Source organism: Bactrocera tryoni, unplaced genomic scaffold (genome assembly GCF_016617805.1).
Source record: "Bactrocera tryoni isolate S06 unplaced genomic scaffold, CSIRO_BtryS06_freeze2 scaffold_25, whole genome shotgun sequence".
Lineage (NCBI taxonomy): Eukaryota > Metazoa > Arthropoda > Insecta > Diptera > Tephritidae > Bactrocera > Bactrocera tryoni.
Window position 1 is genome coordinate 8,876,004 of NW_024395977.1, and position 15,923 is coordinate 8,891,926.

Genomic DNA, 15,923 nt, shown 5'->3' on the forward strand with positions numbered 1-15,923 from the left:
TCATTTTTCGACATCTCTAAACAATATTTCCGCGTACAACAATCTTTTGACAGAAATTTTGTTACCAGCTCCTCCTCCTTTACTTCAACAACAGACAGGTCAATCTTAACAAAAGTTTGTTCGGTATCATCTTCTGCCTGAGATGCACATACTTCGTCTTCATCATAATCGCTCTCTTCATTGTTTTCATCACCCTTTCCATGGAAATATTGTTCGTATACGGCACCGAACTCCTCATCAGCACTCATGTTTCATTTCATGCGAAATGCGAACACGATAATCAACAGAAACACTTACACAAATGTGATAACAGAACATCCGGAAAGAGAGACGAATGAAAACAAGACAACAGCAGCTGCGCGGTATTAGAGTAAACGTCACTTCTTCAGTGTTACTTTTTTAAATGTTCCACACTAGCAACTTACACGATAAACTATAATAATATTCCGACCAAAAACAACACTTACTGGACGTCATTGAAGCCTCTGGAAAGGAGAACAATTAATGAGATAACGAGAAACTGACGAAACGAGTTGTTTATTTTTAACAGCTGTTTCCCAGAAAACTAGTTTTCGCACGTTAGCTCCCTTTTCGTAGACCAGGTCACATACATATATTAGAAATATATTTGACGCCAACCGTGCCGGACGGGAAGCTTGATAGCTGTTAATATTTTGAATTATAATAATTTTTAGTTATATGAATTATAATAAAGCGTGATTGAAGGATATTACATTGGCAACCAGGGTAACCGGGAAGTATTTTAAATAAAATCAGAAAGGCCGTACACAATTTTGAATTGAAGCGGGAATAGCAACGCTAAGCGCACACACCCACGTACAGATTCATACAGGTATTTGGTTGAGTATGCGTGTAGTGAAATGTAACAAGAGGAAAACTTTTTTCAGCGTTATCTGAATAACGGAATTAAATAAATTGGAAATTTCAAGAGGAAAATAAAAATTTTAAAATTAATTAAAAATTAATTAAAATTTTAAAATGAATTCAGAAATTAATTAAAAAAGAAGGGGAAAATTGGAAATTTGCAAATGGTTAAAAAAAAATTGGAAAATTTGAAAATCTGAAGATGAATCGAGAAATTTAGAAAAATGGAAAAATGATTTCAAAAAACGAATAAAAAAAAAATAAGTAAAGGGTCTATTTCAAATGGAATGTGACAAATGCAAATGGATTGAGACATTAAAATAAAATTTGGTAAATTTTAAAATGATTCTAGAAATCTAGAAAAAGAAACGAAAAGAAAAATAAGTAAAAAGTCTATTCCAAGCGGAATGAGACAAATGATGAGAGAATTGGATGATTGAGATTTCTTATAAGCAGAACATATATATTTTAAATGAAATAAAGAAAAGGACGAAATGTAATTAGGTATTTATTGAGAAACTATATTCCATATTTAATAGCGCTGGAAACAAGGGTAAAGTGGTTCATTTGATTTTCTTTATGTGTAATATTAATGTTATGAAGAAAATTCTAGCTGATGTGTTTTTTTCAATGAATGAAAGATAAGAAAACGTATAGTTTTCCAAATGTAATTGAAATTAATTTATATTATTTATTTTATAAAATAAAATGTTTTAAGAAATATGTTTAAAAAATAAAATCATCGATGTCTGGGCACCGTTAGGTTTAAAAAAAAGGTTACTTGAAAATGAACTAACTTTGGATGAGGTCATCAAAGCATGTGGTATTGATGAACAAGTCAACAAACAAACACAGTCTATGACAACTTAAGGTAATCCGAGTATGGAAGATGTGGTAAAAGGGGACATCGTGAAAATAGTATGGAGTGTCTCGTCAGAAATATGAAACTCAAGAAATGCAATAGAATTGGACATTTTTATCGGAAAGGTCGTACAAGATTACGGAAGCCCAACTTCAAAGTGGATGATCCGGATAGGAAACGCTGGCGGTGAACAGATACGGTGGTCCAATCTTTAAGTAGCGAAATTGGAAATGTACTCGACGGTTCGAAGGGAACTGGGTTATTAATAGGGAGAGGTTCCGTGTAAAATAGAAGGTTTCAGAATTACTATGATCATTGATTCGGGTTGTAAATTGAACTTGATCAGCAAATCAGATTGGCAACGATTATGAGAGGGAAAGGGTGTTATGTTTAACACATCTGCAAATCAATTTCGGACATATGATTCAGATTGTCTACTCAAGGTATTACAAGTTTTTGAGGCTCCAATTTCGATACAAAACGATCCGGAACTGATTACTACATTTTATATAATCGAAAATGATACACAATCTCTTTTAGGACGGGACACAGCTATCCAATTTAACGGTTGAAGAATAAAGTTGAGGAAGCTGAACCGTTTGCCAAATGGCGGGATGTTTCTGTCAAGCTGTCTATTAACGAATCTGTGGTTCCCGTGCAATAACACATGAGACGTGTGCCGACGGCGTTGAAGGGAAAAATAACTGAGAAACTGGAAGAGGCTTTAAAGTTGGACATCAACGTACCAGTAACTGGCTTAAGTGCCTGGATAGGATGAAAATAAAGCAATAATCGAGAGAAAACTATCCTTTACCGATTTTTGACAAATTTATGATCAAACTAAGGGGAGCAAAGTATTTATCTCTACTTGATTTAAAAATCGCCTATCATCAGTTGGAGTTGGCCGAGTCCAGCAGAGAAATTACTACATTTATTACGCACTGGGGCTTATTTCATTATAAACGTTTAATGTTTGAGGTGAATTCGGCCCCAGAGATATTTTGGAAGCAACCTTGAAGAACATGACAAGAGCGCCGAAAAATAAGAAAGAATAAGAATAATAAGAACTGCGTAGTTTTCTTGATTTAGCTGCATATGTGGGTAAGTTGGTAGTTGACTTGACAGATAGCACCGAGCCTATAAGGAAACTAATGAGAAGCAAGGAGAAATTTGTTTGGGGCAAAGAGCAGGACGAAGCATTTCAAGGAATAAAGGCGAAAATCGCCGCGGTATCGAAACTCTCCTACTTTAACCCACAGGGCAAAACATGTTTAATTGCAGATGCTAGTCCGGTGGCCCTGGGTGCCCCATTAGTGCAATTTGATAAGGCAATTATATTAAAACTATATTTAAGCCAACCTTATGACCCCTAGCGTGAATCGAGAGATGGTTGTTAAGATTCCAATCACATCGTTTCCGAGTGATATATAAACCAGGTAAAGAAAATATTGCGGATTCACTATCAAGGCTTTCCCAAGAAAACAACGCAGATCCATATGACTAGTGCCGACTTGGATACCGAAAACGCTCTCCATATCACAGATTACTGAGATGTCTATATTAGTCGAAGATATATAAGACGCAATGACGTGTCTAACTCAGGACTCGTGGAAGGCGAATAAGTCTTCTTCTTTTTAATTGGCGCAGACACCGCTTACGTGATTATAGCCGAGTTAACAGCGCGCCAGTCGTTTCTTCTTTTCGCTACGTGGCGCCAATTGGTTATTCCAAGCGAAGCCAGGTCCTTCTCCACTTGGTCCTTCCAACGGAGTGGAGGTCTTCCTCTTCCTGTGCTTTCCCCGGCGGGTACTGCGTCGAATACTTTCAAAGCTGGAGTGTTTTCGTCCATTCGGACAGCATGACCTAGCCAGCGTAGCCGCTGTTTTTAATTCGCTGAGCTATATCAATGTCGTCGTATATCTCGTACAGCTCATCGTTCTATCGAATGCGATATTCGCCGTGGCCAATGCGCAAAGGACCATAAATCTTTCGCAGAACCTTTCTCTCGAAAACTCGTAACGTCGACTCATCGGTTGCTGTCATCGCCCAAGCCTCTGTATCATATAGCAGAACGGGAATTATGAGCGACTTATAGAGTTTAGCTTTTGTTCGTAGAGAGAGGACTTTACTTTTCAATTGCCTACTCAGTCCTTAGTAGCACCAGTTGGCAAGAGCAATCCTGCGTTGGATTTCCAGGCTGACGTTGTTGGTGGTGTTAATACTGGTTCCTAAATAGACGAAATTATCTACAACTTCAAAGTTATGACTGTCAACAGTGATGTGAGAGCTAAGTCGCGAGTGCAACGACTGTTTGTTTGATGACAGGAGATATTTCGTCTTGCCCTCGTTCACTGCCATACCCATTTTCTGTGCTTCTTTGTCCAGCCTGGAGAAAGCAGAACTAACGGCGCGGGTGTTGAGGCCGATGATATCAATATCATCGGCATACGCCAGCAGCTGTACACTCTTATAGAAGATGGTACCTTCTCTATTTAGTTCTGCAGCTCGAACTATTTTCTCCAGAAGCAGGTTGAAAAAGTCGCACGATAGGGAATCGCCTTTTCGGAAACCTCGTTTGGTATCGAACGGCTCGGAGAGGTCCTTCCCGATCCTGACGGAGGTTTTCGTGTTGCTCAACCTCAGTTTACACAGCCGTATTAGTTTTGCGGGAATACCAAATTTAGACATCGCGGAATGAAGGCAGTTCCTTTTCGTGCTGTTGAAAGCAGCTTTGAAATCGACGAAGAGGTGGTGTGTCGATTCTCCTTTCACGGGTCTTTTCCAAGATTTGGCGCATGGTGAATATCTGGTCGGTTGTTGATTTGTCAGGTATAAAGCCACACTGATAAGGACGAATCAGTTTGTTGACAGTGCGCTTTAATCTTTCACGCAATACGCTCGATAAAACCTTATATGCGATGTTGAGCAGAGCACACTTAAATTCCGATCGTTGGGCATGCTTTCGTCCGACCATATTTTACAAAGGAGCAGATGCATGCTCCTTATCAGCTCTTCGCCGCCATGTTTGAATAGCTCGGCCGGTAATCCTTCGGCCCCCACCGCTTTGTTGTTCTTCAGACGGGTAATTGCTATTCGAACTTCTTCATGGTCGGACAATGGAAAGTCTGCTCCATCGTCATCGATTGGGGAATTGGGTTCGCCTTCTCCTGGCTTTGTGCTTTCACTGCCATTCAGCAGGCTGGAGAAGTGTTCCCTCCATAATTTAAGTATGCTCTGGGCATCGATGACTAGATCACCTTTGGGGGTTCTACAAGAGTATGCTTCGGTTTTGAAACCTTCTGTAAGCCGCCGCATTTGTTCGTAAAATTTTCGAGCATTACCCCTGCCGGCCAGCTTATCAAGCTTTTCGTAATCACGCATTTCGGAATCTTTCTTTTTCTGTCTGCAAATGCGTCTCGCTTCCCTCTTCAACTCTCGGTATCCATTTCATCCCGCACGTGTTGTGGTCGATCGTAACGTTGCGAGGTAGGCAACCTGTTTTCTCTCCGCTGCGACACGGCACTCCTCGTCCAGCTGTTCTTTTGCACTTTCCGAAAACCAATAGTTTCGGTTGCAGCTGTACGTAAGGAGTTTGAAATGCCGTCCCACAGTTCCATTATACCGAGTTGTTGACGAGTGCTCTCAGAGAGCAGGAGTGCAAGCCGGGTAGAAAATCGTGCGGCTGTCTGTTGTGATTGCAGCTTCTCGACGTCGAACCTTCCTTGTGTTTGTTGACGTGCGTTTTTTGCTGCACAGACGCGAGTGCGAATCTTGGCTCCAACAAGATAGTGGTCCAAGTCGATGTTACGACCTCGGAGCGTACGCTCGTCTAGAACACTGGAGACGTGTCTTCCGTCTATCACAACATGATCGATTTGGTTGGTGGCTTTTCGATCCGGAGACAGCCAGGTAGCTTGATGTTTCTTCTTGTGCTGGAATCTAGTACCACAAATAACCATATTTCGGGCCCCGGCGAAGTCGATCAGGTTCAACCCATTTGGGGATGTTTCGTCGTGGAGGCTGAATTTACCGACCGTAGTGCCAAATATACCTTCTTTTTTTTACGTGGCGGGTCCCAAACCCAGGGGATGTTTCGCCTTCTTGCTTTAGCTCGCCTTCGAACGGATGTTCTTAGGGTACACAGAGGATATTTGGTCAAAGACCGGAAGTTGTGAGCTGCTTGAGCCATGTGTAAAAGAATCGTTTCTGGCCACTCTAAAGTGAATGGCGATCAGAGAACTTTCCTCACTTGCGTGAACTTCTACACATGACTCCATCCTCCTCCTATCAACAATATTACATCAGACATAATTAAATACACAAGAGAAAATTACATACTTGTAGAGGAAGAAGATGCAGCAATTTTTGAAAATTACGGATCAATATACCATTTAACAAATTTCTCATTATTGGAAAATATAATAGAAAAATATAAAATAGAAAGAAATAAAATTTCGTGCAAAATACACAAAAGCAATCTGCAAAGTAGTCGAAACAAATCCTGATGATTTGATTAGGATAGGTGAGCTAGTTCTTAAGTTATAAAATTACAACGAAAATCGGCATTACTTTTTATATATGTTGATAACATCTACGTATACTAAATTCATTTTTAACAATAAATGTGATAACTGCAACCGTTCAGCCGATTTTGGGCAAACTTCACATACACGATCTACTAAACAGTCGACACGAAACCTAACGATTTGGTTTGGATAAGTGAACTGAAGAATCGCTCAGCCGATTTTGTGCACACTTCACATACACCATCTAATAAATAGTCGAAACTAAGCATAAAGGTTTGGCGTGAATAGGTAAGCCAGTCTTCAAGTTATAAAATTACAACAAAAAGTGGATTTACTTTATAAATATATAATACATGGCACGATTCCGATTACTTTGGCGGAGGGGTAAAAAAACCGAATTTCCGTATAAATGGGGTATGTACGGATAGGGGAGCTTCTCCAGAGGACGAATATCCAAAAATAATGTAAAAACTACTAATATTTTTTAAAATATTCACGATTAAAAGTTCAAAAATTTGCACTAAGAAAACATGTTATTTCTCTATGTTTCACAAAATTTTTTCACATTTTTTACTTTGTATATTTGAATACACACTCTAAGCTTTGAAATAAGCTTACATTTCACTTTTATTTTGCTATATTTTACCTAAATTTATTAATTTAAAAATCACTTAGCACACTCATCGTTGAAAAGGTTAGATTGTTTACAATTATGAGAAAAACGAGCCTTGACACATCTTAAACAGTAAATATGTAGGATTTTTAAAAGTTTTTCTTTGTTTGTATTATCGCGTGATTCTTTTTTCTATATTAACTATAAAAAAATACTTTCTACATATATATATGTGTAATACGTAATTTATGTGACTGAAGTATTTTCGCGAAGTACTCCTTTCTGCGTTGGCGGCCTTCGGCCGCGCTCTAAAAAAATAACTCTGGCCGAGCGAATACCCGGGGTGACTGAAGTACTTTCGCGTAGTACTCCTTTCTGCGTTGGCGGCATTCGGCCACGCTCTAAAAAAATAACTCTGGCCGAGCGAATACCCGGGGTGACTGAAGTACTTTCGCGTAGTACTCCTTTCTGCATTAAAAATAAAATAATATATTGACTTTTTGTTATTATGCACTCATATTCAAATAAAATTTAAGTTTTCGTTATAAAATGGATAAATTTTGATTATTATTTCTGTCAGCGATTTCCATTTATTTTTTATGATACATTGGTTTGTATATTAGGTGACGATATATATATATATTTATTATATTTAAAATATGAGTTTGAGTGCATAATAACCAAAATATATAACTACTTTATATCCAAAACTTAAATTTTGTTTCAATATGAGTGCATGATAACCAAAAAATATAACCACTTTATATCCAATATTCAAACAAAATTAAAGTTTTCGTTATAAAATTTATACATTTTGGTTATTATATCTGTCAGCGATTTCAATTTGTTTTTTATGATACATTGGTTTGTATTTTAGGTGACGATATATATATAATTATATTCAAAATATGAGTTTTGGATATAAAGTGGTTATATTTTACGGTTATGATGCACTCATACATGTTGAAACAAAATTTGAGTTTTCGTACTGTACTGTAACCTTACACTTTATTACGTAACATTATTATATAATATTACTTATACATATGTATATATAAAATTGTTATATAATATTACTAATACATGTATATAATATTACTTATTTGCTTAATAAATTTAAAAAAGAAAATATCCATATGCATGAATAGAGGAATTTTTGCGAAAAAGAGGAATTTCAGCGAATTGCCTTGTCATCACATGGCAGCGCTCCATTCCCTCGTAATTTTTGGTAAACAAATGAGGTTCAAACGAGTGTAAAATGTAATTTTTAAAATAAAGATTTTTTAAATAAAAAACCTGCTAAGAGTGTAAAATGTGCATTTATTTAAAAAATTATAGTGTAATGTAATTAATTTGAAGAGAAAAATGTGAATAAAGTGGGTTTAACGTGGTGAAATAGCTTCTTGAAATGTTCGAATTTTGCGAATTTTTGAACTTTAAGGTCGAATATCTCGTAAACTAAGTACCTATAACCCTATATATTTTTTAATCAGGAGGACTTCCTCTTTCCAACGGTACCTTCAAATCGCGGCGCCAAAGAAATTTGTGCAAACTGCACAAACACCAAGTACTAAACAGTGGAAACAAAGCCTAAAGATTTGATTTGGATAATTGAGGCTGTCCTTAAACTATAAAATTACAACGAAAAGTTGTATTACTTTTTATTTATGTTGATGGCATCAATGTATATTGAATTCATTTCTAACCATAAATGTGATAACTGAAGAACAGTTCAGCCAATTTTGTGCACACTCCACGTAGCGTTTACTAAATAGTCGAAACAAAGCCTAATGATTTGGTTTGGATAGATGAGCCAGTTCTTAAGTTATAAAATTACAGCGAAAAGCTTACATTGCTAGCTAAGTTACAATTTTCGGTTGTTGTTATTTACTTATTTGCTTAGATCACTTACGTTCGCAATAACGGCGTGATTGCTGACAGTGCTAACTTAAATGTGTCACGTCTATAACATTAAAAGAAAAAATGTATATTTCATTCAAAATATATAGTACAAACAAAATTTTCATGGAAAAATCAATGTTTATAACAGATATCAAGCTTCCCGTTTGGCACGGTCGGCGTCAAATATATTTCTAATATAAATTTTCCTATTTCCAGACACGTTACATAAAACATTTATTCTTGCTGAATTATACGAGTGTATTGTCACTCTCTCCTACAGGTACAAATCTCCACAGAGCGCATAGAAATTATATGGAAAATTTGGCACAAATAAGGCAACAATATTATTGGCCTTTAATGATAAAGCAATTTAAACAATATGCGAAAAATTACAGCATATGTAACACAAATAAATATGAAAGACATCCAAAACTAATTCCAATAGGGAAAGAACCTACATATATCACAAAAAGAGGGAGAACAATTTCACATCAATATTTTTTTCGTACAGAAATTAAAATTTCGTACGTGCATTGATTCTTATTCCAAATTTTTAACGATATAATATATTGAAGACAAATCAAATTTAGAAGAAAAAATTCAAGAACTTTTATAATCATTCCCAGATGTAAAAAGAATAGTTATTAACAATACACCAGGATTAAGTACAATTCAATTCAAATCCTTAATGGAACGACTAAATATGTATTACAAATTTATTACTGTACACCACGTCATAGCACTAGTAATGGGCAAATAGAAAGCATTCATTCGACATTAATTGAAATTTCAAGAACAGGAATATTGTTTAATTATTATGAAGCAATTATTAGAGCGGCTCAACAATTTAATAATACAATACAAAATACATAATTTATTTAATAAAGAAACCCAAGTAGACTTGAAATTCATGTTACAAAAAGGTTACAAAAAGCTAGCATAAAGGAAAAATCATATATGAAAAATATATGTATAAGGAAAAGAAATCCTAAATAAAAACAAGTAAGGAAGGGCTAAGTTCGGGTGTCACCGAACATTTTATACTCTCGCATGATAAAGTGATAATCGAGATTTCAAAAATATTACATATTTTTCAAATACCGTAATTTTGTAAAGTTTTATTCCGCTATCATCATTGATTCCTAATGTACATATACATGTATTATACAGAGAAGGCATCAGATGGAATTCAAAATAGCGTTATATTGGAAGAAGGCGTGGTTGTGAACCGATTTCACCCATATTTCGTACATGCCATCAGGGTGCTAAGAAACTATTATATACCGAATTTCATTGAAATCGGTGGAGTAGTTCCCGAGATATGGGTTTTGGTCCATAAGTGGGCGACGCCACAACTATTTTCAATTTTTAAAAAAAGCCTGGGTGCACCTTCCTTCTGCCATTTCTTCCGTAAAATCTAGTGTTTCTGACTTTTTTTTTTAGTCGGTTAACGCACTTTTAGTGATTTTCAACATAACCTTTGTATGGGAGTTGGGCGAGGTTATTATCCGATTTCTTCCATTTTTGAACTGTATATGGAAACGCCTGAAGAAAACGACTCGGTAGAGTTTGGCTGACATAGCTATAGTAGTTTCCGAGATATGTACAAAAAACTTAGTAGGGGGCGGGGCCACGCCCACTTTTCCAAAAAAATTGCGTCCAAATATGACACCACCCCCCCCCCCCAATCCCCTAATGCGATTCTTTGTGCCAAATTTCACTTTAATATCTTTATTTATGGCTTAGTTATGACACTTTATAGCTTTTCGTTTTTGCCATCTTCGAACTTAACCTTCTTATGGAGCCAAGGAATACGTGTACCAAGATTCATCATGATATCTCAATTTTTACTCAAGTTACAGCTTGCACGGACGGACGGACGGACAGACGGACGGACAGACAGACATCCGGATTTCGACTCTACTCGTCACCCTGATCACTTTGGTATATATAACCCTATATCTGACTCTTTTAGTTTAAGGACTTACAAACAACCGTTATGTGAACAAAACTATAATACTCTCCTTAGCAACATTGTTGCGAGAGTATAAAAACGAATAGTTGCAGAAGACTTTGGGAATAAATTAAAAATACAAAATAGAAATAGAAATAGGCATAGAATAATATAATATAATATAAATATAATATATATATAATACATAAAGACAATATTCAAGTTTAATTTCATTATCTTATAGGCACAATGAAAATAATTTTACAGATTTCGTTGATACTTTTATATATCAACAATATTACATCAGACATAATTAACTATACAAGAGAAAATTACATACTTGTAGAGGAAGAAGATGCAGCAATTTTTGAAAATTACGGATCAATATACCATTTAACAAATTTCTCATTATTGGAAAATATAACAAAAAAATATAAAATGAAGAAAGAAATAATATTAATTGACAATTCATGTATAGACTTTGGAATACAAATAGAAACATTATTAAGATAATTAAAAATTGACAATAACAGACAAAAAAGAGGCATTCATTAATTAGGTACGGTATGGAAATTGATTTCAGGTACACCTGACCGTGATGATTTTATGAAAATTACAAACAAAATAAATGATTTAATAGAAAATAATAATAAACAATTTACAACTAGTTCACAAATGTTTAAAGCAATCACAGAATTAACACAAATAATAAGCGAGAAAATAATTAACGTAACAATATCAGATCTTATTGATGTTTCAAAATTTAAAATTGCACAAACAAATAATCTAACAATAGCATATGTACATATATTAAATATCAAAAATATAAAATATTTGTAAGTTATTTAAAGCAATACTCGTTTCACAAAAAGATAGAAAATTACTAATCGAAAGTGAAATAAAGAAATGTGAAAATAAATTTTATTCAGTGCAATTATGTAAAAAATAAGTTAAATAGTGCATTTTGTATGATAAAAAAAATACAACTTGTTTATCAGACATGTTGAATAATAAACATGCTAATTTTATAAAAGAATTATAATGCAGAATTATGAAATTGTCCATTTAAAATGGAAACTTCTCACTACGACTAAATATTAAAAAAAATCATTGAATTTCACCTGGGGGATTACTCTGTAATTCGATACGAATATGAGAATGTTCGCATCTTCAATTTTGGTACTCTGTAATGTGACAATCGCAGTAAATTTTGAAATTTTCGAATTTAGTTTTTCCCTTTCGCATTCAGTTTTTCCCTTTCGCATTGGCGGTACTCTGCTATGCTAAAGCAATTGTCAAACATGCGTTCTATTGGTAATTTTTGTGCTACAAGTATAAAGAAGTCGCATTGCTTGAAAATGTAAGTTTCAAATATAAATTAGTTGTTTTAATTGCTACCAAAACATATAACGCCGTGCATATGAACTATTTTGCACAAATTTACAGGGAAGAACCGAAAATAAAACAACAAACTCAACCAAAGCAATTTGAAATTCTCGTGGATTTCATGAAGGCGCATCCCGATTTATCGAAAGGATCACTAAAAACACCAGACGCCAAAAGTACCTCCAATAATTTATGGAAAAATTTAGTTTCCCATTTAAACGCAGCTTGGCCACCATTGTGCGACATTGCGGGGTGGAAAAAGGTAATTCCAATAATTGCACAGATAAATTATAAATGTGATTAAATGTAATCAATTAAAGGTTTGGGCAGACTATAAGATTCACTTAAAGGCAAAAATGCGACGAAACAAAAATAATATTTCGGGAACTGGAGGTGGTCCCTCACTTTTCATACCCTTATCACAGTTAGAGCATCAAGTGAGTGAGTTATTGTCAACAGAGGAATCAATAAGTGGAATGAGCGGTACCTTGTCATTCGGTGCAGTCACAAGCAGCATGTCGGAGGTAAATGCAGACCCTACCGAACCAAATACACAAAACAGTGAACTACCACAATGTTCCAAAGTGGCATGCACACCTCACAAAAAACAGCAGACTCCTCTTAATACACAAGAAAACGAACTACCACAATGTTCTAATATGACGTACCCACCGCTCAAAAAGCAGCAGACACTGCTTGAACAACAAGTCGAAAACCAAATTATATTCCACAATAACTCGATTAAAGCGTTAAACGATATAAATTTTAATATAAAAAACATTTTTAAAACATTGAAAAAAAGAAATAAATTAGAAAAACGGAGACTAACTTTGAAAAGGAAAAATTTCTCTATAAACAAAAAATTGATGAACAAAAATTCAGAAACTGGAAAATGTAAGTTAAATAACTACATATATAACTGCGAGAAGTAGAATTAAAAACTACAAATTTAATCTGTAATTATTTAAATTTAATTTTCTTAATTACAATGAAATAAAAGACTGGATTTATTAATTTGCAAATTTGCAGTTGAGTTACGAGCATTTATCATATTTGTTTTAATATCGTCCCTAATGTTTCTAGCAATAGTAATAAAATTACCACTATTAGGTAAATCTATATTAGTGGTGGAAAATTCTTCTGGCTCAAGTGTAATATTAATTGGTACTTCTACCTTGTACAAAATGCATATATTGTGTAGAGCGCAGCTTACGTTCAAAATTTTAACGAATTTTTCAGGCGCGTAATGTAGCTCTCTTGCAGATAACAAGCATCGAAATCTCCTTCAATACACCAAACACGCGTTCAATTAGTGATCGGCCTTTTGTAAACTGTTGGTTGAAATAGAGTTCGTCAGAACGTTCTGGCGCATTCCTATATGGTGTTAGCAGCCAAGGTTCAAGAGGATATCCGGAGTCTCCTATAATAATAATAACAAAATCATATACATAAGTGTTGCTTAGAGATGTTGATAATTTCTTTTAAAACATCAATATAATGTAATAATATATAACAATTTTATCTTATCATTTTCGTAGTTCGTCCTCAAACTTTCACGTTCTCCTGAGAGGTTCCATACGTGGGAGTCATGCGATGCGCCTCCAAATCTACCATTTACTGCCCTTATCTGCATTTTGTGATCACATATCTAAAAAAAGTTGTAGGTCATTGCACTGGAATCAATATACATAAGTATGTATGTACGTGTATATTATTGTATTTATGAATGTTCTTACCACCATTGCATTTATGCTGTGTTTTAGTTTACGATTAAAAAATAAGTGTTCATTCCGTGATTGTCGTATCAACTGGATGTGCGTCCCATCAATCACTCCAATTACACCTGGAATTCCGGACGTCAAGTAAAAGGTTCTATTTGCTTCAATTTTTTCCTCAATGGTCAATGCTTTGGGCACAGAGTTTTCTCGATGGCATCGCACACTTCCAAGATGCATCGGGAAACCGATTGTTGGGCTAGCCCTGAATGCCTATCTTGGCCGACCGAGTGTTGATACCCGCCCTGTGCGAGGAACTTCAAGGTTGTTAACAGTTTTACAATTTCTGGAATTGATGAGGTCCTTTGAGCGACTTTTAATTAGGGTCTTATTTTAAAACCGCAATTTTTTACTAACCTTTCATCGCTTAGAGACATAATGTCCGAATTATATAAAATAATTCTTCTATTAATTCATTCCTGAGAATAATAATAATTCCACAATGCCACAGAATTCATTTTTAAATTATTCAACACAGTTTTAACGAACAAATTATTATTATTTTCTTTATTTTGCTCGTTTATACTTTGACATTTTTGGAAGTAATGCCAACTATTACAAAAAAAGAAAAAAAAGCAAAGGTGAACAACATTGTTAGTGATGCGTAAGCAATACAGAGTATCAATTGCCAATCGCATCGCATTGGGCTTTCGAATCGCATTGTCTTTCGCATCGCTTTATAGAGTAAGCCCCCTGCTTTTTTAAACACAGATGTCGGATTGTGCAATAGACACAGTTCTAATTAGTTAGTTGAGATAATGAGTAATAAGGTGTTAAGTTGTTGAAATAAGAAATAAAGATAAGTGTATATGTATTAAATTGGGTCTTTAATTTATCAATCCAGTGATTGAACTAAAGAGTGAATTACAAGGTAGACGATTTATCGAGAAATCCGTTACATTATTAAAGCGAGCACGCAATGGCATCCGCTTATTCGTTTACTACGGGTATAATTTAATATAAAAATTAATAGTTATACATAGGGGAAATACATAATTATTATTTCTCTTGGAACTACTGTTGAATGAATTTTGCTTTATGTAATAGCTAGTTAAAAAAAACTTACACTTAAAAAACTTCAAGCTATAAAGTAAAAAATAATTTAGATAATAAGTTTAGAACAAAAAAGAAGAGTTTTCATAGCAGTTATTTTTCGATGTTTAATGTAGATGTTTTGATGGTAGGCATCTGAATTTTTACTACAAAAATTTTATCATAAGCATAGCTTTGCAATTGCAAAAAAAAATTGTATTACCTGAAAGTCATGTGTTTTCCATTACCACAGTTTTTGTTGTGTACGCTTTTGCATTTAAAATTTCCCGATAAATATACTTTCTTTAAGGATAAACACATATGCAATTCAAATGTCACCAACAATAGTTGAAACTTTTAGCAACTAAAAGCGTATTAAAAAAAAAGAAGATTGTTAATGTATTAAAGTGAAAAGTGACATTTTTTGGTAGATCTTATAGACCCTGTTTATGAAAATATACACTTTCAAAAAACTGACGTCGCCACTAGCAAAATAAATTTCGAGCAATCTGATCGATGGGTAGTGGACTTTTAATTCTTCCCACTCTAAAATGGGGTTACTTTAAAGAGGAGAAAGAGGAGTTGCTAACAAAATAAGAGTCTACATTTTCTCTTTGCTTCTTTTGTCATAAAACAAGTTTGCGGTGATGTTTCCAAAAATAAAAAGATATCTCAGTATCTTCATCCGAATCTTTTCTAAAATCTTAGTAACAAATTTATAACAGGTGATTCAAGTAGAGATACTTTTTTAATAGCCTTTTTTTGACAGATCTCGCGTGAGTCGTGTCAAGCTGGCATGTTATTTTTGTTCAGTATTCTTTGATATTGCATCATGGGAAGACTTACGCCCGAACTATGTTTACAAATCGCTCAACTTTCTTACGAAAATTCACAATATGTTCAACAATATTTCTTTATGTAGCTCATGCTACGTTCTGTTACCGTAATTGGCCCGGATTTTATCCAGCCAAGGTATCTAACCTTGTTT

At 34.7% G+C, this 15,923-nt stretch overlaps 1 protein-coding gene across 3 annotated transcripts; it reads left to right on the plus strand.

Moving 5' to 3' along the window:
* The first annotated feature begins 8,432 nt into the window (after positions 1-8,432).
* Positions 8,433-14,722, plus strand: LOC120780306. 3 transcript variants are annotated; one of them, XR_005705856.1, is made up of 6 exons: positions 8,433-9,068; positions 10,987-12,102; positions 12,189-12,390; positions 12,449-12,652; positions 13,667-13,824; positions 13,892-14,722. XR_005705856.1 is itself a non-coding variant. In XM_040112597.1 (5 exons), exons 2-5 carry the CDS (start codon positions 12,023-12,025, stop codon positions 13,766-13,768), a joined length of 588 nt encoding a protein of 195 aa, XP_039968531.1. In that variant the 5' UTR covers positions 8,433-9,068; positions 10,987-12,022; the 3' UTR covers positions 13,769-14,722. The 3 variants fall into 3 exon arrangements, 1 of the variants encoding a protein (XP_039968531.1); XR_005705857.1 differs by having other exon boundaries at positions 13,667-13,820; XM_040112597.1 differs by having other exon boundaries at positions 13,667-14,722.
* Positions 14,723-15,923: the final 1,201 nt, after the last annotated feature.